Raw genomic sequence first — 26011 nt, forward strand, 5'->3', positions numbered from 1 at the left:
CATGCGGTCATGGTAAGCCATTGTCTTTCGTCTTCTGCAGCCTTCATCTATCCAGCGCCCTCCTTTCCCAAATAGCAAGCAAAGCCCGTTGAGTGCTGCTTCTTTCCTGTTAACGTGCAGCAGCAGAAACCACCCCGTGGCTGGTATCATGGAAGATCACTGCTAAACACCCTCCTTCCCCCCCTCCCCCCAACCGCGTGGCTGGTAGCAGGAAAGATCCCTGCTAGCCAAATGCGGAAAAGCTCAGCGCCAATCGCGCCCCCGCCCTCCTTCCCCCCGCTTGGCTACCTGCAGGGAAGGATTTCTTTTAAGCAACAGGCAAACAGCCCAGTAGGAATGGCCATCTCTGTCCCCTTACTTAAATTCCTGAATTTCAACCAGTTTACCATGAACGATATCACTCTCCTGAGGATAACACAGCGAGATAAAGAACGGATATTGCTTGAATGCCAGCAAACAGCGAGATAAAGAACGGATGTTGCTTGAATGCCAGCAATCACCGGGACCATACGCAGCTAGGCTTTGTCATGCAATGATACCAGATTACTTGCTACATGCATGGCGTGGTCAAGTGTCCTACCACGGAGGACGGAATAAAGCAGCGCTGCCCAGAAACCTTCTGCAAAGGCTTTTGGAGTACCTCCAGGAGAGCTTCATGGAGATGTCCCTGGAGGATTTCCGCTCCATCCCCAGACATGTTAACAGACTTTTCCAGTAACTGTACTGGCCGCGAATGCATCCCAAGTCCTCAGGGCAAATTAATCATTAAAAAACGCTTGCTTTTAAACCATGTCTTATATTTACAAGGTACACTCACCAGAGGTCCCTTCCATGGCTTCATTGTCTGGGATAGTTGCTTGGGAGGGCTGGGAGGGTAATTCCGTCAGGGTGAGAAAAAGCTCCTGGCTGTTGGGGAGAACGGAGTGCTGTGTGCTCTCTACAAGCTCGTCCTCCTCTTCCTCCTCATCTTCCCTGTCTGCAGAATCCTCAGCCATGGCTGCGATTACCACCCCCACCTCGGAATCCACGGACAGGGGTGAGGTAGTGGTGGCGGACCCCCCTAGAATTGCATGCAGCTCAGTGTAGAAGCGGCATGTTTTCGGCCCTGCCCCGGACCTTCTGTTTGCTTCTTTGGTTTTCTGGTAGGCTTGTCTGAGCTCTTTAACTTTCACACGGCACTGTACTGAGTCCCTGGTGTGGCCTCTCTGCATCATGGCCTTGGAAATTTTTTCAAATGTTTTTTCATTTCGTCTTTTGGAACGGAGTTCTGTTAGCACAGAATCCTCTCCCCATACAGCGATCAGATCCAGTACCTCCCATGCGGTCCATGCTGGAGCTCTTTTTCGATTCTCAGGAGACTGCATTGTTACCTGTGCTGATGAGCTCTGCGTGGTCACCTGTGCTGATGAGCTCTCCACGCTGGGCAAACAGGAAATGAAATTCAAAAGTTCGCAGGGCTTTTCCTGTCTACCTGGCCAGTGCATCCGAGTTCAGATGGCTTTCCAGAGCGGTCACAATGGTGCACTGTGGGATAGCTCCTGGAGGCCAAGACTGTCGATTTGCGGCCACACTAACCCTAATCCGACATGGCAATACCGATTTGAGCGCTACTCCCCTCGTCGGGGAGGAATACAGATATCAGTATTAAGAGCCCTTTATATCGATATAAAGGGCTTCGTTGTGTGGATGGGTGCAGCGTAAAATCGGTTTAACGCTACTAAATTCGGTATAAACGCGTAGTGTAGACCAGGCCCTAGTTTAGCACCACAGACTTACACAATGCTTGACAAACTAAGCAAGATTGTTAATTTATAGATACATGAAGTATTATTTTACATGAGATAGTAGGAGGATAGAATTATGGTTTTGCATACATATGTGCATTGTGAGTGGTTCTATGCTAAAAATTAAAATGAATTTGTTGTTAGGCTGTGGAATGTGCTGTTTGATAAGGTAGTAATTGCATTCCTAGGAAATGCAACCTTAACTAAGTTAATTACATTTTTTTGAGGAGGGGGTTTCCTTTTGTTTTTTAAATGTGTGGGGGGATAAAATTAACTTGTTCTCTGAAGAGTTGTGGTGGTAAATTTGAGGACTAAACTAAATTTAGTCATTACAGTGTGGAACGCAGGAATGTTCATCCTGCTTTAAGTGTAAATCTCAACACAATTTTACCTTACAAAGTCTTTATCAATACTTTCATAATATCATAAAAGATTAACAGAATGCATGGGTAGACATACAAATTACAAATGAATATGTTTTAAAAACAAAATACTTGAAAATTGCTTTATTTCCTAGTTAAACGCCACAACTGGTGATGAGGTTTCTGTATTTTTATTGTAGGAATTTATGATGTCACAAATACACAAAGCAATATTTCCTCTTCTACTTTAGTTATTTATTTATTTTTTTGTCAACTATTGCAGGTAAAACAAAACTATCCTATTTTTGCAGGGATTTAAAAAAAACAACCTTTCAATTTGCTTTTATAATGTATAAATGTATTAAGTTTATATATGTTTTCAATTATGGATTTGGAATTTTAAACAATTTTATATTTTAGTTACTTTTAAAAGTACATCAGTTCACTGTTAATATGCTTAGAAAACTTTCTTACTCTTTCCTGCTTTCTGACTTTTGTATTTTTTCTTGTCTACCAAATTGCCCTGGGATTAAAATGTTAAAGCAACACCATCAATTTTAAAATTGAGACTTGTGTTTGCAAGCTTTTGACTTTTTTTTTTTTACACAGTAGTATCTAAGATTACTATAACTGAATGAGAATTTTTTTTTTAATTTTTACAGTTTGTTGACTGAGGGCTTTTGACAGAACTTCATGTAAAATCATCTTAATTATTTCCCCTGTATGGTCAGTAGGTTACTTTTCCCTTTTGTTTGTGTTGGCCCTTCACATAGCAGAGGAGAGAGAGACATTTTTAAAGAAGAAAATTTGATTGTAAAAACACAAAACTAGCAAAGAGACTCGAAGCCAAGAGTAATATCTAAAACTTTTAAATATTTTTTTAAGTTGCCTAAATTTCAGTGTCAGTTATTTAAGTCTTTAGTTTGGTGTTGCTTACCACTGGCACAGTTCAGTAACCTGTACTAAATCTTGTTTTATTTCAGTCTCCTGCCTCTTCAACCTCATTCTTTTATCTTCACCCTTCTGAAGTTATTTATCAGCCACTAGAAATTGCACAGGACAGTGGATGTGTACCTCCTCCTTTCTCTCTAATGGAAGCTGCAGTTCCAGAGGTACTTTCATGGAACTTTTATATACAATATATATACACACTTATATGCAATAGAAACTTGAACATTTTTTATTTGAACCAGTTAAACAGAACCAATTTAAGCACAAACAATTCAGTGCAACCACATCAGCCATGCAGAAGTTTACAACCCTTTGCACTTTTTCTCCATGCTCACACTAGTATTGTTTTAAGTCATTGCAACCACAGTGCCTCTTGGTAACCTATCTCAGAGTTCCTGGCCTGGCTTCCTAGCAGAAACATTGGATTTTGAAATATTTTGAAAGGCTGCCCTGGGATTGTGGGCAGCAGTGGGAGGACTAGGTTAAATGTTTCTGCTAGTTCCACATTGATGCTAACAGTTCAGATTGAATAAGTTCATACTGAACTGCTTGTTAGGACTGTTGAATGATTATAGTCAGATCTGAATGCTTCTAAGAATGTAAATTGGCTGGAATACTTTTCTCTGGAGAAACACAGTGTTTGACAAGTGGTCTGGGGAATAGAATAGTAAGGTTTTCCAGGTTCTAAGAATTAAATCTTTTCTGCTGTTTTGTGCATATGAATCTTTACTACTTAGTCAACAGCAATCCTTTTTTGCAGTCTTTTTTCCCCTCAAAAATTGTTAATTTTTAGATAGAGAAAGTATTAGAAAAATTATGATAAAACCATTTGTTAGTAATTGACTATATAAGAAGTGGAAGGAAAATATAGCAATATTGCTGTAGCAATATGTTTTTACTGAAAATGGAGCTACAAAAAAGACCTGTACAATTATTGTGATATATTGGTACAGTATTCTTTCCTTGAAACAATTCTTCATCACCAAAGCAGCTAGAAGGACTATGAAGGGTAAGGGCCCAAGTCATGTATTTTTCACTAAAAATTATAGCAAATGACAAACAGTATATGCAGAAGCCTGCACATTTTGTCTCTAAAATAAATATATATTGACATTCCTATGCAGCTGCACACACTGCTCCTTTGCTGGCTAATTTCATACTTATCTTGCATGCTCTACCACTTGTGCATGAATCAGAAGGTTACCAATGTACAAAGAAATTTTAGGAGGCTGATGAACTACAAATAAAACCAAAATTAATTTAGGAAAACACGGCTGTATCATGCCCTCAACCCACAGGTACATAGTCTATTGATATTAGGGGAAGCTACATGCACACAATACACTTGAAGAAAAATTTATTCTGCATCTTTCCTGAGTAAATATTTTTAAAACAAGCCAAAAATATTGGTTACAGAGTTTCAGTATTAATCTAATAAATTTATACACTATTCCTTTACAGTTATGAGTAAACTGGATTCATAGTACAGAAATTAATCTCTTTAATGTGCTTCCAGGTTAGGAAGAAAGGTGTGTGCACTGGGTGGCACTGATAAACAAGTATGGGATATTAAGTGAAAAGAACGAGGAGTACTTGTGGCACCTTGGAGACTAACAAATTTATTTGAGCATAAGCTTTCATGGGCTCAAAGCCTGGTACCTGTATGGTTCTCCCAACATAAACTAGATTGTTCTGACCAAGTTCAGAGGGTGCTTCTACACAGCAGTACACAATCCACCCATACCACCTATCTCCGAAAGTGGAAGCGATTCACAGAATGGTGTTCAACTAAACAACTGTCTCCTACATCCGCACCCCTTCCCCGCATACTCAACTACCTATTGGACATCAAGCAAGCCAGCCTTTCCTTCAGCTCCATCAGAGTCCACTTAGGTGCCATCACAACCTTTCATGATACAATCGACAATACCTCGGTCTTCGCTCAGCCCATCACCAAGCATATCCTTAAGGGACTCCAAACCTTATACCTAGACATTAAGCCACCTACCCCTCTGTGGGATCTTCACCTAGTATTGTCCTCTCTAACTCATCAACCCTTTGAGCCCTTAGTCACCTGCTCCCTATTACACCTCTTGATGAAAACAGCCTTTTTGGTGGTGATTACCTCCGCCAGACGGGCAGGAGAGATAGCAGCCCTTATGGCAGATCCACCATATATGCTCTTTTTCAAGGACAAGGTTACCCTAAGGCTACACCCCAAATTCCTTCCAAAAGTTCACGCCTCATTCCACATCAACGAACCAGTACATCTACCAACTTTCTTCCTGAAACCACATGCAAACTCTTTCGAAGCCACAATGCACACATTGGATGTGCGCAGGGCCTTGTTCTTCTATTTGGACAGAACCAAACCCTTCAGAAACTCTTCTAGACTTTGTCTCCATCGCGGAACGCTCCAAGGGCATGCCTATCTCTACCCAGAGACTTTCAAACTGGATCTCCGATTGCATATGACTCTGCTATTGGATAAAAAACGTTACACCTCCAACATCCATCAGAACGCATTCCACTAGAGCTGTATCTACCTCTGTAGCCTTCTTACATAAAGTGCCATTGACTGACATTTGTAAAGCAGCCACTTGGTCCTCTGAACACACATTTGTTAAACACTATGCCCTTACTCAGGGCCCTCTCTCTGACACACGACTAGGCAGAGCAGTATTATCTACTGCATTCTTACCAGATCTGACGTCCCTACCTCCTTGAGAGATACTGCTTCTAAGTCACCTGGAGTGGAGCACCCACAGGGACATCTCTCAAAGAAGAAGAGGAAGTTACTCACCTTGTGCAGTAACTGACGTTCTTCAAGATGAGTGTCCCTGTGGGTGCTCCACTACCCACCCTCCTCCCCTCTACTTTGGAGTTGGGGTAGCCTCCGTTGTAGAAAAGGAACTGAGGGAACCGGCCGCGCATGCTCACTAAGAGGTATACTCAGAGCGGGGGGGGGCAGGCTCTGTGCATGCATGGCTGGTACGAGTACTGCTGCAGAAATCTCCAATCAAAGGCGCAGGGGCTCACCGACACCTGGAGTGGAGCACCCACAGGGACACTCATCTCGAAGAACGTCAGTTACTGCACAAGGTGAGTAACCTCCTCTTTTTCATGTCCTCTGTATATATATATCTATCTTCCTACTGTATTTTCCACTGCATGCATCTGATGAAGTGGGCTTTAGCCCATGAAAGCTTATGCTCAAATAAATTTGTTAGTCTCTAAGGTGCCACAAGTACTCCTTGTTCTTTTTGCTGATACAGACTAACACAGCTGCCACTCTGAAACCTGATATTAGGTGAATTACCAAAATCTATTCTGCATTGGGAGAAAAAATAAATTTAAAAAAATCACTGATTAATGTACTCATGTTAGCTTAGTCCACAATTTTTAGCAGTTTAAATCATGAGAGTTTACAAAAAACATATAAATATAGAACATGCTTTTGTACTCTTAAAAATCTTTTTATAACAAATGTTTGTTTTCTTGACAGCCATATTCTGATCATGGAGTTCAAGCAGCATATCACCAAGTTTATGCCCAGAGTGCCATAGCTATGCAAACACCTGTGATGCAGCCTGAGCCAGTTAAAGTAAGCTCTGTAGTCTTTTTCTTTTCCTTTGGTCTTATGTACTGCCAGGTGGTAAGTAAGGAGGACAAGAGCATTGTAGAGGAGCTAAACTATTTCTTTGCATTAGTCTTCACCACAGAGGATGTTGGGGAGATACTACCTTGGAATTATTCTATTCAGGTAATAAATATGAGACAGTCATAAAATAAGGTGTCAAATGAGGAAGAGCTGGAAATAATTGATAAATTAAAGAGTAACAAATCACCAGGATTTCTGAAGATGGAGGATATCTGAAGAAACTTAATAATGAAGTGGCTGAGCTGCTAATAAAAATGCCATCTTTTATGAAGATCAGCTGCTATTCCAGAGGAATATAGGCTAGCCACAGGGGTCAGCAACCTTTTGGAAGTGGTATGACGAGTCTTCATTTATTCACTCTAATTTAAGGTTTCGCGTGCCAGTAATACATTTTAACATTTTTAGAAGGTCTCTTTCAATAAGTCTATAATATATAACTAAACTATTGTTGTATGTAAAGTAAATAAGGTTTTTAAAATGTTTAAGAAGCTTCATTTAAAACTAAATTAAAATGCAGAGCCCCCCGGACCAGTGGCCAGGACCCGAGCAGTGTGAGTGCCACTGAAAATCAGCTTGCGTGACGCCTTTGGCACCCGTGCCATAGGTTGCCTACCCCTGGACTAGCAAATGGCAATTCTTGTTTTTAAAAAAAGACTTTAGGGATGGTACAGGGACTTATAGACTAATGAGCCTTACTTCTCTAGGAGAAAGTTGACTGAAACAATAATTAAAAATAGATTTTTAAAATATATAGCTGAACATGCTGAGAGAGGGACAGACAAGCACAGCTTCTGTATGACAAAAATCATTCCTCTAATATACCAGCATATTTTCAAGATTTTAACAAAGTAAAGGGTAATGGGTCTGATTGGTTTTGTCTCTGCATTGGTCCCCTTGTAGCCCATCAGGGTACAAATCACCCAGCTGCAGGTCTCTACTTGTAGGTTTGCTCTTTTGTGAGTCCAGTGTAGTGGTGTGTTAACCCTCCAGCCAAAGCAAACTTCAGTCTTCCTCCTTTTGGAGTGTTATGGTCCAAAAGGAATCAGGAAAAACCACAACTTCACAACAACGGGTATCCAAAGAACCCTCAGTGGGACCCCACCTTTATATTTGGGGCTTATCTTCAGATAGTATTTTGGCTGGTCTCCCAGAGTCTGGTCATTCATTCCACCAATAGGCTTGTCCAACCAGCAAGCTACCTTAGTCATTGGCTGCAGCCAGACTACTCTCACATCAGGAGGAGCAGACCTCTGCTCTCCTAAGTCTCCTCTTTTTAGCTCCCCTCTCTGTGCCTGGCATCTACTGCAGGTTTAATGGGGCAAGACCAGCTGGGTCCACAGGCTCTCATTAATACTTTCCTTTTCAGTGAACAATAAGATGTCAAAACCAAAATAATTCGAGTTGGCTCAAACCTGAGAAGACTTCAAGGAGGAACTTCGGAGGCACCTGGTAAAGTTAGGCAAATGAACTTTACAGTGTCGCAGATGGAATTCAGTACTGGAAAATCCAAGGAGTAATCATACTGGAAGGAATAATTTGCTGGGTTCTAAATTAACTGAAACTACCGAGAAAAAAGACCTTGGTGTCAGTGTGGCCAGTCACTAGAAACCTCTGCTGAATGTGCAGTGGCACTCAAAAAAGTAAACATAACATTAGGATGTATAAAGAATGGGTTAAAAAGAATACTGAAAATATTGCATCATTATATAAATGGTATTGTTATCAAAAGTGATTAATGATTTTGAGTGTCTTAATTTTTGGGTGCCTAACTTGAGATACTTTAAAGGATCTTGACCTTTGGGAAGAAGGTACTCAGCATTTTCTGAAAATCATGCTTCTTTGGGTGTCTTAAACTGGGCATCCAAAAATTGAGGCACTGCAGGTAACTAATTTCTTCATGGAACAAAGAACAGGCACTGCTTTAGCCTGAGGGTATTTCCCCCTTCCAAATATCAAAGGACTCCTACAAACAAATGAGCTGTGAGAGCATCTCAAAGAAAAGGTCGCAAGAATCCTTCATAATGCAAAGTATGTTAGGCAACTTAATTTAGGGGGTAAATACCAGCTCTCCCAATAATAAATGGAGCTATCCAATAAAATTGAAAAATAACAGATTTAAAACAGAAATAAAAGGAAATACTGTTTTACACACTGTATTATTAACCTGTGGAACTAATTGCCACTAAATATAATTGAGGCCAAGAGTTTAGTAGTAGTGCAAAAAGTAATAAACATATGGCTAATGAGATAATCCACAGTTGTGTTAGATAGGTTTAAAGACAAATTAGATTTGATATCACTCTTTGTGCTTCACAGCATAAAGCAACCACTAACTTTCTGGGTTAGGAAGGGATTTATCCTTAAGGCAGGTTATTCTTTAATTGTCCACTTTGAGGTTTCTTACATTTCCTCTGAAATGTCCGGGACTGGCCACTGTCAGAAACAAGAGTCTGGGACTAAAGGGATGGATTTGGTATGACAGTTCCTGTGAAAACATAACAGCACTTTACATCATCAAAACTCAGAACAAACATCAGTTAATGAAAGATTAAAATAATTGTATGTTTGTTGAGTGATGATCCCTTTGTGTATTCTACACGTGGAATATGCATGCATGCCATGTGCCCGAGTCCAGAAATTCTTCAACGCAATATTCGTTGACCCGCACAGCTCCCAACCAAGGGTATAAGAGGCAATGAGTAGACACCTCTTCAGTTCCTTCTTATCAGCACATGACCTGAGTCAGAATTGTGTCTTCCTTCACTCTGCGCATAACCTGTAAAGTAAACTCTTTGTAAATAGTTTTTATATCTTAGCTTAGTAGTTATAGTTAGTTAGTATAGGATAGTTCCCCCACCCGCCATTCAGGGAAAATGTTCCCCAGTCCCAGGACTATGCCCAGAGTCCCGGGATTCAAAAATTGCATCTCCTGCCCTCACTCCTTCTCCATCAATGACAAGCATCAATGGTGCCTGTACTGCCTGGATGACGCACCTATGTCTTTGAAGTTCAGTATCTGTCAATCCTTCCCACCCAGAATTAGAAAGATCAGAGCTCTGACTAAAAACTTTCCTGATGGAGGAGACTGACACCTTGCTCCGAACTGGACCTGGAAGACCCTCCCTCTGTGTACATCAGCCTCAACCAACCAGCAGTGCCTCTCCAAGCACAGGCCTTGAAAACTCTTTGAAAACTCATAGCAATCGTGGGAGGTCCCGGATGACTGGAAAAAGGCTAATGTAGTGCCCAGCTTTAAAAAAGGGAAGGAGGAGGATCAGTGGGAACTACAGGCCAGTCAGCCTCACCTCAATCCCTGGAAAAATCTTGGAGAAGGTCCTCAAGGAATCAATTCTGAAGCACTTAGAGGAGAGGAAAGTGATCAGGAACAGTCAGCATGGATTCGCCAAGGACAAGTCATGCCTGACTAACCTAATTGCCTTCTATGATGAGATAACTGGGTCTGTGGATGAGGGGAAAGCAGTGGATGTGTTATTCCTTGACTTTAGCAAAGCTTTTGATACGGTCTCCCACAGTATTTTTGCCAGCAAGTTAAAGTAGTATGGGCTGGATGAATGGACTGTAAGGTGGATAGAAAGCTGGCTAGATCGTCGGGCTCAACGGGTAGTGATCAATGTCTAGTTGGCAGCCAGTATCAAGCAGAGTGCCCCAAGGGTCGGTCCTGGGGCTGGTTTTGTTAAGTATCTTCATTAATAATCTGGAGGATGGCGTGGACTGCACCCTCAGCAAGTTTGCAGATGACACTAAACTGGGAGGAGTGGTAGATCTGCTGGAGGGTAGGTATAGGATACAGAGGGACCTAGACAAATTGAAGGATTTGGCCAAAAGAAATCCGATGAGGTTCAACAAGGACAAGTGCAGAGTCCTGCACTTAGGATGGAAGAATCTCATGCACTGCTACAGACTGGGGACCGAATAGCTAGGCATCAGTTCTACAGAAAAGGACCTAGGGGTTACAGTGGATGAGAAGCTGGATATGAGTCAACAGTGTGCCCTTGTTGCCAAGAAGGCTAACGACATTTTGGGCTGTATAAGTAGGGGCATTGCTAGCAGATCGAGGGACACGATCATTCCCCTCTATTCAACATTGGCGAGGCCTCATCTGGAGTACTGTGTCCAGTTTTGGGCTCCACACTACAAGAAGGATGTGGAAAAATTGGAGAGTCCAGCGGAGGGCAACAAAAATGACTAGGGGGCTGGAGCACATGACTTATGAGGAGAGGCTGAGGGAGCTGAGATTGTTTAGGCTGCAGAAGAGAAGAATGAGGGGGAATTTGATAGCTGCTTTCAACTACCTGAAAGGGGGTTCCAAAGAGGATGGATCTAGACTGTTCTCAGTGGTACCAGATGACAGAACAAGGAGTAATGGTCTCAAGTTGCAGTGGGGGAGGTTTAGGTTGGATATTAGGATAAACGTTTTCACTAGGAGGGTGGTGAAGCACTGGAATGGGTTACCTTGGGAGGTGGTGGAATTTCCTTCCTTAGAAGTATTTAAGGTCAGGCTTGACAAAGCCCTGGCTGGGATGATTTAGTTGGGGATTGGTCCTGCTTTGAGCATCGGGTTGGACTAGATGACCTCTTGAGGTCCCTTCCAACCCTGATAGTCTATGTTTCTATGAAGAACCTTTACCACTAAAGCCCAAGGAATCCTCCTACAAGGCTTCCCATGAGAGTAAGGGGCAATCTCATGGGCATAAGAACAGATCCCCACAGAGGATTGTCCATAAGAAACGCGTTTCCTTCTTTAGGTGGTCCAGCTTGGGTGAGATGTCACATATGGAACCCATGGAACTGGCTCCGCCGAAACTCCCAGGACTGAAGTGGAAAGACATACACTCTCCAGTCTCATCTATGCGTACAGGTCCAGATGCATCATTGGTACGATCTTGTTTATCCAAAGACTGACAGGCTGTGACAGACAAGCCCCATCCTTCAGGTGTTTTTGCTAGAACTCCCCAGACTCTCGGCCGTACAGAGACCATTGTACACCATAGGATACATTCCTCTCCTCCCCGTAGTCTCCACTCCTTTTAGGCTATCTCCTCCTGAGGGACATCCTTATCGCAGAAGGGTAATCATTACTGACATCCCAGGAGCAGTTACATCTCCATCCATCAGGCAGGAGCACCCAGTGCTGATGGTACCACCACTGTGGACTTGGAATTGCAGAAGTCAGAAGAGATACCTGCACCGGTATCTCCGGTAAAGCACAGGAGCCCCGACAGACAGTTGAGAGGCTGTATTTACCATCCATCTGGATATGACCCCTCCACCCCCACAGGACAGCTGGTACTGATTGCCTTGGGGGCCACCATGACCAATGTATCCCTCCTTCTGGCCTTATTAGGGCCTTTGGGACCCCTATGGCAGGTGACCAGACCTCTTGAGAGAGTTGTATTCCTCTTCTCCTCAGCCAGTTCCATTGATGTATGAGGAGGAAGAGCTGGAACCAGCTCTGATGGCGGCTTCCTCATCATCTCCAGACAACACCATCACTCCTTCATCAACTTCTCGATTGAATGACCACTCTCAGTATCAGGAGCTGTTGCAATGGGTCGCTAATGAGCCACAGATCCCATTAGAAGAGATCCAGTGCTCTCAACACCGGCTCTTGGTCTTTGCAATTGCAAGGACCGACCAGTGTAGTCCTTCCAATTAACAAAGCTATATTAGAACTGGCCAGAGCAGTTTGGCACACATCAGCATCTTGTGTTCTAACACCAAAAAGAGCCAAAAGATGTTTTTTGTCCTACCAAAGGAGCTGACTTTTTGTTTTCCCATCCTGCCCCTAACTTGGTGATTATGCAGGTGGCTACAGAAAGAACTCTGTCGCACTGCCAGAAATCCACTCTGGCAGATAAGGGTTCAAAGAGACCAGATCTCTTGGGTAGGAAGGTCTTCCCTTCCGCAGGTCTCCAGTTTTGTGTAGCTAATTACCAAGCTTTATTAGCAAGATACGATTTCAACATGTACGCCAGGCTTGGCGGACTTTAAAGACAAACTTCCCATGGAAGATGGAGCCTAATTCCAATCCTTTCTGGATGAGGGGAAGCTAGTAGGAAAGATGACTCTCCAGACTGCAGTAGATGCCGCACACCTACAGTGTCCAGAAATTTAGCCACAGGGCTGATCATGCAAAGGGACTTGTGGCTCCAGTTGTCAGGCTTTTCTAGAGAGGTCCACCATCCACAATCTCCCCTTTGATGAGTCCAACCTTTTTAATGTAAAGATGTATAAATCCTTAACCAATTTAGAAAGGATTCCACTAGAACATGCTACCTGGCTAAATGGTGGTGTTTTTTGGCCTGGGTATGTTCCCACCAACATTCACTAGGTGCTGTGCATATTCCAGTTAGTCTAGACTATCTCCTCTCCTTAAAATCTTCAAGTCTGGCCCTGAGTTCACTACGAGTACATATAGCATCAATTAGTGCCTTTCTTCCTCCATTAGGGGGACTTTCTGTCTTTACACACCTGGCTATTGTGCAGTTTATGAAGGGCTTGATCAGGACTTTCCCACCGTTTATTAAACCTATGCCCCAAAAGGATCTCAACCTTTTCCTATCACCACTCACCGGTCCACCCGTCAAACCTATGGCAACATGCCATGACCCACCTGTCCATGAAGGTGGCATTCTTAGTGGCCATCACTTTGGCCAGAAGGGTCAGTGAGCTAGCAGCCGTGATAGCAGACTCTCCTTATATAGTATTCCACAAAGAGAAAGTTTCCCTTAGGTTACAGATTGTGTCTGAGTTCCACATCAATCACTTACTTGTATTGTTCCATAAACCCCATGCTTTTTCCAAAGACAGGAGACTTCATTCCCTTGACGGCAGGAGTGCCCTGGTGTTCTGCCTGCAAAGTATCAAACCCATAGCAGAAAGATGGCATGAACAAACCATATCCTCACAGGAGATTTCTAAGTGGGTTTTGGGATGCAACTTAGAATGCTACAAATTAGCAAAACTTCCCCTCTCTTCGAGCGATCACCAAGCTGCCTCCAAGGAATCCTTATTGAAAAACCTCTAGCTACAGTAATTATCACATTGTTTATAAAATGGAGGTTAAACACAGCCAGTCCTTTTATATATGTGTGTGTTCCCTTTCATTGCTCTGCACAGTGGACTTCCTTGTAAATAGGAAATTTAAAAACCCTGAAAAATCCCCCATTAATTTAAGACCTATACCCATTAGAGATTTCCAGTAGAGGGGGCTAGAGCATTAAATGTAGTCTTGAATTAAAATTAGAGAGCTAGAATTAAAAAAAAAAGAGGCTGAGTGTGAATCTGTGAAGAATGATACTTGTAGGAGTGATTCATACAGCCAAGAAACATCTCCCTTTTTTTCTGTAGCTCATCTTCATATATTTATATTTTTATACATAGTAAGCATCTTCATCAATGTTACTGACGTAGGTGAAGTAAAGTGAGGTGTGACATTTCTTCATTAAATCCTGAACAATCATGTATACCCCATGCCATTAAGTATAACGATGATCATAGTGCTCATAGTATCCAGTTTACCTTCCACTTTTCTGTACCGAAGCTTTCAAAAATAACTTCTGTGAGATTATGCTTATTTTCTTCACTTTTTTACTGTACCATTCTTTGCCATGACATTCATCTGATTTATTAAAAATTGTTCTCTGTAAAAGTTAGTCGCTAAATAAAGCCTCTGCTATTAGGTTAGATTCTAGATGGGACAGATGCCCCCAGATGGAGACATATGTGCCTGTCAAGAACAACAGATGCCACTATCTTCAACCATATGTTGGTTTGGGGTTTTGTGGATTGGGTTTTTGTTTTTTGTTTTTTTTTATATACTGAGGGTGACACTCTATTATGACTAGTAAGTTCTCTGCAGGAAAGTAACTTTTTATCTTGCAGGCTAAGTCAATTTGTTGTCAAAGGTAGGCAGGTTTTTCTCTTTTTTTTTTTTTAATAAAGGATTTTGCTTTCATTTCTGCCTGGGATTGTTCTAAGATACTGTTATTTTTTGTTAAGGACTGCAGTCATATTTTTAGCTTTGTCTAGGATTGAATCAGAGCATTTCTAAGCATGAGGATCTTTATTTATTTAATTATTTTGGTTAGAATAGGCCATATCAGCTATTGAATCCAGAGTTACACAAATGTAACTCTCCTAATATTTCCTTATATGTAATTATTTCCATCCCCTCACTATTTTTGTAGCTTTTCTTTTAACTCTCTTCATTGTCTCAACATTTTTCTGCTAATTAGGAGCCCAGAACTAAATGTAGTCCAGTCACAATCAGTTCAGTTCACCAGTCGCTTTAGAATTTTCTAGGGTTTTAAATAAGCTACCCACAGTTCAAATTCATGTTGTTCATAACATTGGAGTTGCTACCTGTTTTTGTTTTTAAATGGCCTTGATTTTTTTAGCTTGCAGGAATATGCACTGGGTGAGGAAGAGCAAAGGCCCATTAAAAAGCAGGAGGGAGGCATGTGCCCCCACTTTTTAAAACCTTGCTGGGAGTGAGTATACCATAGTTCAGCTGGCTGGAATCTCGGTGACCTGTTCTGTGTTGTCTGCTGTATGTTTGTGTCTGTTCCTTTATTAATCTGAACCAGTTGTTCATTTTTATAAAACTACTTTTGTGCAGTCCATATCATTCATCTTTGAGACAGTGAATCTTGCATATTTTTCCTCCACCACTTTTTTCCAGCTTCCCAGGATTCTGTGAATGTTTTTGAGTTATTTTTCCTAGTTGTCAGTCTAGGAAAACTGTTATTGCCTGGCAAAACAAAACCCAGTGTTAGGACAATGAAGATGTCTGAACACTCTGCTCAAGTGGAATCATTTATAGTAAAAGCATTTATGTTCATATTTAAATATTTAAATTGCTTTGATGCCTATAACCATTAGCTTTCCTCATACCTGGACCTTTCAGTCATGTTTGTTCTGTGAATTCATTTGAATTCAAAAGACTTTCAGACCTTGTAATTAAAACCCCAGTGAACCAAAATGCTTTGCTTTATTTATAGTTAATATAATATAATTAGGGCTGTGATTTTATTGTGGCATTTTTTAAGGTAAAGTTATGGGATAGGTATTGTGGAAAAGGCAATAGTCATTAATATATATTCTGCACTTTAAAAACATCTTATATCAGAAATCTCAAGGTACTTAAATTCAGCCTCACAACATACTTTTGATTTAGGTAAGTATTATTATGCTCATTTTACAGGTGAGAAAATGGAGGCACAGTGAAGATAAGTGTCTTGCTCAAAGTTACACAACCAGTCTCTCACAACACTTGGAACAGAACTGATGGGTTCTGTCCCCCCACACAATTTGCTTGTCTCAGTCTGTAGAACAGAAATATTGTTTGAACTCCACTGAGTAATTTTGATTCATTTTATATTAATGTGTTTGGTTCAGGAGAATGTCTTCTATCTGTACATTGTTTCCTTCTGTACTCTCTTTACCATCTATTCTTTTTCTGTATTTGTAGTCTGCTCTCATTTCAGCTTAGTTTTTCCCTCCAATTTCTCTGATCTGTATATTCTCTCTCTTTACTTGACAGACCTTGTGGAGCATTCATTATTAAGCCATTTGGGCAGCTCTAGTCCAGATGTACTGATTTTCTTGTCCAGTCCTCCCCACATGGCCAAGATCCATCTTCAGTGAACCAACTAGCGGCTGCCCATTGTGAAACTTAGGGTCAGTTCATTCTTTGCAATGCCTGATTGCTGCAAACTGGTTAGGTGTCAAGTGTGCCAAAGTATAACCAGCCAATAATGCAGGATTCTCTAGTTGTCTGCTGTATGTTTGTGTCTGTTCCTTTATTAATCTGAACCAGTTGTTCATTTTTATAAAACTACTTTTGTGCAGTCCATATCATTCATCTTTGAGACAGTGAATCTTGCATATTTTTCCTCCACCACTTTTTTCCAGCTTCCCAGGATTCTGTGAATGTTTTGAGTTATTTTTCCTAAAAGTGTGATTGTTTGTTTTCAGTATTTTAATATTTTTTATTTTTGAAACCTTGTCTTTAAGTTGAAAATTTTAAAATTGAGCCATTTTTACTGCCAAATTATTCTATTTAAAACTTTTTGACATCCTGTTTCCCTTTTCCTTTGTTAGTAATCACTCTGTGCCCTTCTCTATCCATCCTATTTTGAGTACCCATCTCCAGTTTTTAACATTTCATGCTCTGGAATTATATATTCAGTTGCAAGTATACAACCATCCTCTTTATTATGACAAAGAAGCTGTTCCTTTTTTTAAAAAAAATTTAGGATTTTTTTTAATAGAAAAACTTAATAGAATGATAACTAAGCACTCAGCAGTCATTAAATATCAAAGGAAAAGTTGCACTCTTCTCCCTCATATGTATATAAATTGTGGTAGCAAGTAAGCATGCAGTTTTAGACTTTTTCAAATAATACATATAGTTTTCTACAATTTTAAATATACACATGTACAACATCTTCTAATACTGTGTATTGCTTTATTAATGCCAGACAGAGAGACTTACTTATATGTAGGGAGTCCAATATTTATTTTTAATGAAATTCTGTATTTAGTTTATGCAGATTTTCAAGACGTATGTTTTGGGTTCTATTGGTTAAAAATATCTAAAATGTCTAAATAATTAAAAATAGTTTCCAAAGCATCTCAGTATACTTATTCTCGTAGTTACTTTCAACTCAAAGAATGCTCTTTCACTTAACAGAGAAAGGTATACAATAAGAAAAATAGAATTTTTCAAGTCCCTTTATATATATAGATTAATTACACCTCTACCTTGATATAACACTGTCCTTGGGAGCCAAAAAATCTTACCGCATTATAGGTGAAACCGTGTTGTATTGAACTTGCTTTGATCCACGGGAATGCGCAGCCCCGCCCCCGGGAGCACTGCTTTACTGCGTTATATCCAAATTTGTGTTATATCGGGTGGCGTTATATCGAGGTTGCGGTGTATTTAACATCTCAATAAACGTGGGGGCCATAATGTCTCATAAATTGGGTGTGAGTGGTAGTTGAAATTTCAAAATAGCTAAAATTGGTTTTTAACTGTGTTTATTTTCAAAACTCTGAACTGTGAAAAATTACATTAATATGGCATTATTGGTTAAAATTTACCATCAGAAACTCTATTTATATGCAAGACACCTCATGTGCACACGCACATAGATGAAGAGTAACAACATAGAATAATAGTGAAAATGATCTTGCATGTAGCAATTTAGAATTAAATTACAACATAATTTTTTTTCCAATGACTACAGTACTAATAATGGCAATTCATCCTACAGTAAATATATTGTCCCTACTTAATATAAGCAAATAACAGGTTGACACACCAACATTTTTGTGTCACCTGATGAAAGAAATCAGTTTCCAGTTTACTTGTAATTTTCTAGTTGGAAAAGCTTTCATAGCAATAGCATCAAAGTTGAAATTCTGTGTATAAACTCTCTTGTTTAAAAGACAGATTCAGATATGCTATCCCATATGTGTAAGTGTCTTACTCAAGAAGCAGTCGCGTTGATTTATATGGGACTATTCACAGAGTAAAATACTGTTCAGCATGAGTAAAGGTAGCAGACTCTGTCCGAAAAGAAAGCTTAATATATTTTTTTAAAAATATATTGAGTGCTCAGAGAAGGTATGATTTGGACTTTTTAAAGACAGCTTTAGGATAGGGTACATGGAAAATATGAAATAAATAAGCTTCTATTTAAGAGATGATCAAACAAAAAATATAAATAAATATCAGCTATACACAGGGCTACACCCTATTTTTAAGGTTGCCTGACAATTCCCATTATAAGACCCTGTGTTCAGTTGATTATAACTTTGCTAGGCTTTACCATTTGAGGTGAAATTTTTCATGCCAGGTGTCTGCCTCAGGCTGAACTTTTTTTGAAAAAATTCATCCAAAACAGTTCAGGGTTTTCCAGTAATGTGTAGCAAATGTTGTTTGGCCCATGTTAAAACAATTCTGGTGATCTTTTCTTTGAAAAAACTTTAGTGCCCACCATGCTTTGGAACAGAGACCTAATTTGGCACAGGAGGTGACTTTTGTGTCAGAGATGTGCCTTTTGCCATCCCATGGAAAAGCACTCGAAAATTTGGCCTAGTTATAAATCTTTGAAAAATTGCACTTCACACATTCTCAGAGAGACTGAGGGTATGTCAGCACTATGAAATTAGGTTGAATTTATAGAAGTCGTTTTTTTAGAAATGGTTTTTATACAGTCGATTGTGCGTGTCCCCACACAAAATGCTCTATGTGCATTAAGTCGGCGGACTGCGTCCACAGTACTGAGGCTAGCGTCGACTTCCAGAGCATTGAACTGTGGATAGCTGTGGGTAGCTATCCCACAGTTCCCGCAGTCTCCGCTGCCCATTGGAATTCTGGGTTGAGATCCCAATGCCTGATGGGGCAAAAACAGTGTCGTGGGTGGTTCTGGGTACATGTCGTCAGGCTCCTCCCTCCCTCCGTGAAAGCAATGTCAGACAATGGTTTCATGCCTTTTTTCCTGGGTAACCTGAGCAGATGCCATACCACGGCAAGCCTGGAGCCCGCTCAGCTCACCGTCACGTACGTCTCCTGGGTGCTGGCAGACGTGGGACTGCATTATTACACAGCAGCAGCTCATTGCCTTTTGGCAGCAGACAGTGCATTACGATTGGTAGCCATCGTTGTCATACTCCTGGGTGCTCTTTTAGCCGACCTCAGTGAGGTCAGTCAGGGGCGCCTGGGCAGACATGGGAGTGACTCAGCCAGGTCATTCCCATTTTCTGCCAAGCACCCAGGAGATGACGATGGCTAGCAGTCGTACTGCACCATCTTCTGGTAAGCAGCCAGGAGATGATGGTGGCTAGCAATCATAATGCAGCATCTTCTGCCGAGCACCCAGGAGATGACAATGGCTATCAGTCGTACTGCACTGTCTGCTGCCAGCCTAAGATGTAAAAGAAATTGACCCGATTTGTTTTGTGAAATCAACGACCTGCTAAACCCAGGGTTTTGAGTTCAGTCCTTGAGGGGGCCATTCTGTGTGACCATTGTTGTGTTTCTCCTTGATGCAAAGCCACCCTTTTTGTTGATTTTAATTCCCTGTAAGCCATGTCGTCAAGGCAACGGCAGACAATTGTTTCGCGCCTTTTTTCAGCGCAGAACCAGAAGCTGCAAAAGCAAAACCAGGCGAGGAGGCGACAGCAGCATGGTGACGAGAGTGATGAGGATATAGACATGGACATAGCCTTCTCACAAAGTACGGTCCGGGCAATGTTCCCTGGCAGTGTGCACATCATGCTGATGAGCTCTGCATGGTCACCTGTGCTGATCAGCTCGCCATGCTGGCCAAACAGGGAATGAAATTCAAAAGTTTGCAGGCCTTTACCTGTCTACCTGGACAGTGCATCCGAGTTGAGAGCGCTTTCCAGAGCGGTCACAATGGAGCACTCTGGGATAGCTCCCGGAGGCCAATACCATCTAATTTTGTCCACACTACCCCAAATTCAACCCGGCAAGGCTGATTTCAGCGCTAATCTCCTCAGAGGTGGAGTAAAGAAATGGATTTAAAGAGCCCTTTAAGTCGAAAAAAAGGGCTTCGTCGTGTGGACGGGTAGTGTAGTGTAGACCAGGCCTTAGGCTAAGGCTGTGTCTTACACTAGCACTTTTGTCGACAAAACTTTTGTCACTTAGAAGAGGAGTGGAAAAAAAAAACCCGACCAACAAAAACTCCAGTGTGGACAGTGCTACGTCGGCGGGAGAGCATCTCCTGACAACATAACTACCACCGCTCTTTGGGGGTGATTTAATTGTGCTGGTGGAAGAGCTCTCTCCTGCCTGCATAGAGAGGCTACACAAGAGACCTTGCAGCGGTGCAACTGTAAGGTCCGTAGTGTAGATATAGCCTTAGATTTTAGCAGCCAAATTCCACAAAGATTCTGTCCACACTGCGCATACTCCATCCTGGATCTGAACGGGATTTTCCCTGCAATTGCAGCTCTGGATTGCTGTGGGCTGTGCCGGTTCTGGGCACCTGAACAGAGAGCAGGTAGACTCTTCTGTGCTCCCATTTATCCCTTGCTGGGCCCAGACAGCATGGAAGAGGAAGCTGCCTGATTCCATTGCCTTGAGGAAAAATGCTGGACTGGGGGAGTGTAGATTGGGTCAAGGAGCCTGGGGTGAGGGGAAAGATGGGGACTAGAGAATGACAAGTGGAAGGAGAGGGAGACTGGGAATTGGGGTGAGAAGAGACTGGGAATTGGACCTGGGAGCAGAGACTGTGACTATCTGGGCAAGGAGACTGGGATAGAAATGGGAACAACTGGGAGGCAGAATGTGAGGATAAAAAACTGGAGGGGGGACTGGACTTGAAAACTAGTGGGTTGTGGAGAAGGAGATGAGGCAGGAGGGGAAACATCTGACCTAGAGGTAGGGTGATGGGAGAGAATGGAGACAGGTTGGGCAAAGAGACTGGGACAGGGGGCCGGGGGAAACAATGATACTTAGATTGGATGAGGAGCCCAAGGATGGAGACTGGGACTGGGAGCCAGTGGAGATGAGGAATGTGGGTGAGGGGGACATAGGAGGCTAGGATGAAGTTTGAGAGGCAGATCAGATGAGGAGCCAGGAGGGGGAACTTGGACTAGCTGGGCAAAAAGAGGTAAGGCAGTTAGGAGGGAACTGGGAATGGCTGGGCAAGGTGACTGGGGGGAATGGACTGGATAAGGGTGGAGACAAGGGCTTGCTGGGCAAGAGGTGGGTCTGGGATGAGAAAACTGAAGGGAGTGGAGACTGGAACTGGCTAGGTGAGGGAAAAGGGATTGGAATGAGGAGTCTGTAATGGGGAAGAGACAGGACAGGGACAAGTTCAAAGGGATGTAACAGAAGGGATCAAGCTGGGGGGGTGCGGTATATGCAGAAGAACCTGTGCCCATTAGAGACTCTCCTTGCCATAGCCTGGAATGGAACCCAGGCTTCCTAAGCCTTACCATTCCTTTGCTATTAGCAAATATCTTTGAAACCTACTGGCAGAGAGTCTCTTCCTCCTCTACTGCTGGTCCACATATAGGATGACACTACTATTGCTATCAGTTACTTAGCTCAAGTGGCAGAGGCTCTGTGGTTCCAACCCTGCTGATGAATTGTGCGGGTGTAAATTGATGGATGTGGAACTCACAGGCATATTGTGAAAATTAATTCATTAATATTTGTCAAAGACTTAGATACTGTGGTGATGAGTACCATAGAAAAGTTCATGGGGAATTCAATAATTCTGTCTTAAGAGAAGGCTTTGGATACAGTTCAGTAAACAAGGAATAGGGCCAAACATTAAACAAAGAGAAAACAAAATATTTGATAGCCGCTCGTTGAGTGAGCACAATCAATTCTGTGCACTGAATGATATAGCCCTATAGAAAAAATAGTATGTTGACATTAGAGATGGTTGGAACATTTCCAACAAAACATTTTTTGTCAAAAAATGCTTTTAGTTGTAGCCAAAATGTGTCACGGAAATGTATTTATTTCAGTGAAGTTTTCAATGATAGGGTTTCTGAGGTCCAGGGTGGACTCTGTGGTGAGGGTGAGAGAGAGAGACACCCAAATCAAAAACTTGACCTTTTTCATCTGAAAACAGCTGTTTCAATACAATTCCATTTCATAAAAATTTCCATTCCAGTGCTGAACAGAGACAAATTTTGAAACCTCAAAAAGTTGCCACAAAACTGAATTGTTCTCTGGCCAGCTCTAGTGGTCATCTAATTAAAGACTGTATAGAAATACATATGCACAAGGGGGCTGAATTAAGTTTGCAAAGCAATTTTGCATTTCCTAACTTGAGAGTGCTTTTGTTTGCAATCTTAATAATGTTCTTTCAACACAGGTTTTGGGTGTAATATATTCTGTTACTATAACTATCCATGAAAACGCTGTTTAAAGGTTTACAACACATGTGAAAGAAAGAGTAAAATATTTTGTTAGATGTAAGTTATATGGATGTTGGGGAATCTATATTTTAGCAAAGGGAACTGCCATATAAAATGTCTTAAGTTGCTGAACACCAGTTACTCCCACTGAAGTCAGTAGGTGATCATCAGCTCTCAGAATTTGTTCCTAATTCTACAGATATACTAGATTATTATGACATTAAAATTAGTTTAAGCATACAATGGGGAAAACATTGAATTTTGTATGAAATATTTTACAAATAATATACAGTAGAACCTCAGAGTTACAAACACCAGAGTTACGAACTGACTGGTCAACCACACACCTCATTTGGAACTGGAAGTACACAATCAGGCAGTAGCAGAGACCCCAAACAAAGCAAATACAGGTAAATGTAAACTATAAAAAATAAAGGGAAAGTTAAAAAAAATTGATAAGATAAGAAAACTGTTTCTGTGCTTGTTTCATTTAAATGAAGATGTTAAAAGCAGCATTTTTCTTCTGCATAGTGAAATTTCAAAGCTGTTTTAAGTCAATGTTCAGTTGTAAACTTTTGAAAGAATAATCATGATGTTATGTTCAGAGTTACGAACATTTCAGAGTTACGAACAATCTCCATTCCCAGGGTCTTCGTAACTCTGAGGTTCTACTGTATAATGTTATGAAGAGAGACCGTATTTTAAAGTATAAGAATAAAGGGGGAAAGTTATGGTTTGAGCATTCAACTTTCACTTTGTATTTCCAACTTTTAAACATTAGTTTATCCATCCTTATCATTGCATTAATGGTTGGGGGGTTTTGCATGGAAAATCCTTGTTTTTCAAAAATTAATATGGGTAGTGCAACTTGTTAAACCAAATTGATCCAGGTTAGAACACTTACATAGCCTGAATGCTGCTGTCCTTATCTGTGAGCCATCCATAAATGGAGCTAGTCCTTAACCCAGCTGTCCTTCACCAATAACTACTGAATCCAGTCAGCCTAAACCAAGGCCTCCCAAAACTACTCACCTGAAATTTTGAACCATCCTGATATTTTCTGAGATGGTTTTGAGTCTGTACCTATTCATTGTTCAATTGGCTGATTTCAAACAATCAACTTTAAACCTAGTGTACTGATATTTTTCAAATGTGACTTGGCTTTTAAGTTACAGTTAGGTGTACAAAACCAGGGAAGCCTGTAGAAGTCAATTCAGTGCTTTTTTTAGGTGATGAAAGCTTAAAGTTGGTAAATGCATCCAGAACTGGAAGGATCTTACCAAAACTTTCCCTGAAAAATGGATAACAGAAGTTTTCTGTAGATGTGTAAAATTTGCAAACATACATATGAATTTTACTGAGATTATCTCTTAAATCTCACAACTTCTGAACAGAGAGGTATACTAAAGTTATGAAGAAAATTCTTCTTTGGGCTAAGAACAAAAAAGAACCCCTAAAGCAGGAGTTCTCAACCTTTTTCTTTCTGAGGCCCCCTCAACATGCTATAAAAACTCCACGGCCCACCTGTGCCACAATAACTGGTTTTCTGCATATAAAAGCCAGGGCTGGTGTTAGACGATAGCAAGCAGAGCAATTGCCTGGGGCCTCATGCCATGGGGCCCCTATGAAACTATATTGCTCAGGCTTTAGCTTCAGCCCCAGCCCCAGGTGGCGGGGCTCAGGCTTCAACCTCATGCAGTGGGGCTTTGACTTTCTACCCTGGGCCTCAGCGAGTCTAATGCTGGCCCTGCTTGGCGGCTCCCCCTGAAACCTACTCGCAGCCCCGCAAGGGGCCTCAGATCTTCTGGTTGAGAACCACTGTCCTAAAGGGTATTGTTTTCAGAAAGTTATCAATACCTGAAAACAAGTGCTTAGAAAAAATGTCCCCTCAGTCATAACTATGGCATTAATATACTTTAATCTTATTTACATCCATCGTTAATTTCAAAGAATTCCTTGTATCTGTGTACTATATGCCTATAATAGAAATTTTAAAGTGAAGGCACCTGTAATTTTGTGGATTATTTATAGGGCTATGAGTCAGAAGATCTATGCTGTTTTCCCAATTTAGACTCAGTGTGCAATCTTAGGATATTTTTATGACTGCTTGTCATGGATGCTCTACTCACTGCTGGGTGACACCTCCTGGCAATTCCAGGGATTCATTCCGCCCAGTTGCTGCTCTTTTCCTGCTCACAGAGTCACGGTACGGATGCTTCGTGACTTGGTCCTCTGGCCAGGTCACACTGCAATTTCCCCTTTCAGGGGAGTCTTTCCAAGTCTCTCCGCACAAGCAGCATCAGGCAGTCCTTAAACCCACTGCCCTGACTGTGTCACTCCCCAGTGACTCAGGCAGTCTTCCCATTTACTGCCTCTAGCAATACCACTCTGCAGTGGTTGGTAGGGAAACCCAGGCCCATCCTCTACTCTGGGTTCCAGTCCAGGGCAGTTAAGGTCTGGAACTTCACCAATCGTACAGCTCTCTTTCCTGGACTATTTCCTACTGTGTTTCTTTAAGCTCCTCCATCAGCCTTACTAGTCAGACCCTATCTCTTAGAGCTACTAAGTAAACCCTTCCTTATGGATTCCTATCTCCCCTTCCTGTTCTGTTACCTCAGGGAGAGAGACTGCAGGCTTCCTCCTTGCCACTTCCCACTGCTCCCAGCCTCTTGTCTTTATAGAAGCCCCACCTGTTCCCTCACAGGTGAGCTTCTTTCTAATTAGCACCTTCCACTCAGCCTATATCTCCCCCATTTACAGATTAATTGGCTGATTTACCCCTCCCCCCCAGCCTAATTCAGTTCTTTCAGGGCCAATGAGGGGAGCACATCCCAACTAAACAGGAAGCCTGCCAAACAGTCAGTGGTGCCACTGGACAATTAAAGTGCTGACAGAGCACTCAAAGAAGACAAGGCCGTTGCGGAGATTCTTTGCATCAATCGTCATTTCAGAGGATATGGGGGAGATCTCCACACCCGAGCCATTCTTTTTAGGTAACAGATCTAAGGAACTGTCCCAGGTTGAGGTATCAGCAGAGGAGATTTTGGAACAAAATTGAGAAATTAAGCAGTAATAAGTCATCAGGACCAGATAGTATTCACCCAAGCATTTTGAAGGAACTCAAATATGAAATAGCAGAACTACTAACTGTGTTATGTAACACATCATTTAAACTATCCGCTGTACCAGATGACTGGAGGGTAGCGAATATAACGCCAATTTTTTAAAAAGGCTCCAGAGGTGATCTGGTCTTTACAGGTGGTAAATCTGAAGTAATTACTGAAGTAATTCAGTACCCCAGGCAAATTGTTTGAAAC

General features: G+C 41.5%; 1 protein-coding gene across 4 annotated transcripts in view; it reads left to right on the top strand.

Annotated features, from left to right (window-relative positions):
- BOLL (boule homolog, RNA binding protein) overlaps positions 1 to 26011 on the top strand; it is an 84759-nt gene that overhangs the window by 53578 nt on the left and 5170 nt on the right. For 3 of the 4 annotated variants that reach the window (XM_039495386.1, XM_039495385.1, XM_039495384.1), the window contains 2 exons: positions 3130 to 3258; positions 6603 to 6701. In XM_039495386.1, the coding sequence (XP_039351320.1) occupies positions 3130 to 3258; positions 6603 to 6701 (228 nt within the window). Of the gene's footprint in view, positions 1 to 3129; positions 3259 to 6602; positions 6702 to 16323; positions 16461 to 26011 lie in introns of all 4 variants that reach the window. The other variant, XR_005586348.1, reaches the window with a different exon arrangement.

This window comes from Mauremys reevesii, linkage group 11 (genome assembly GCF_016161935.1).
Source record: "Mauremys reevesii isolate NIE-2019 linkage group 11, ASM1616193v1, whole genome shotgun sequence".
NCBI lineage: Eukaryota > Metazoa > Chordata > Testudines > Geoemydidae > Mauremys > Mauremys reevesii.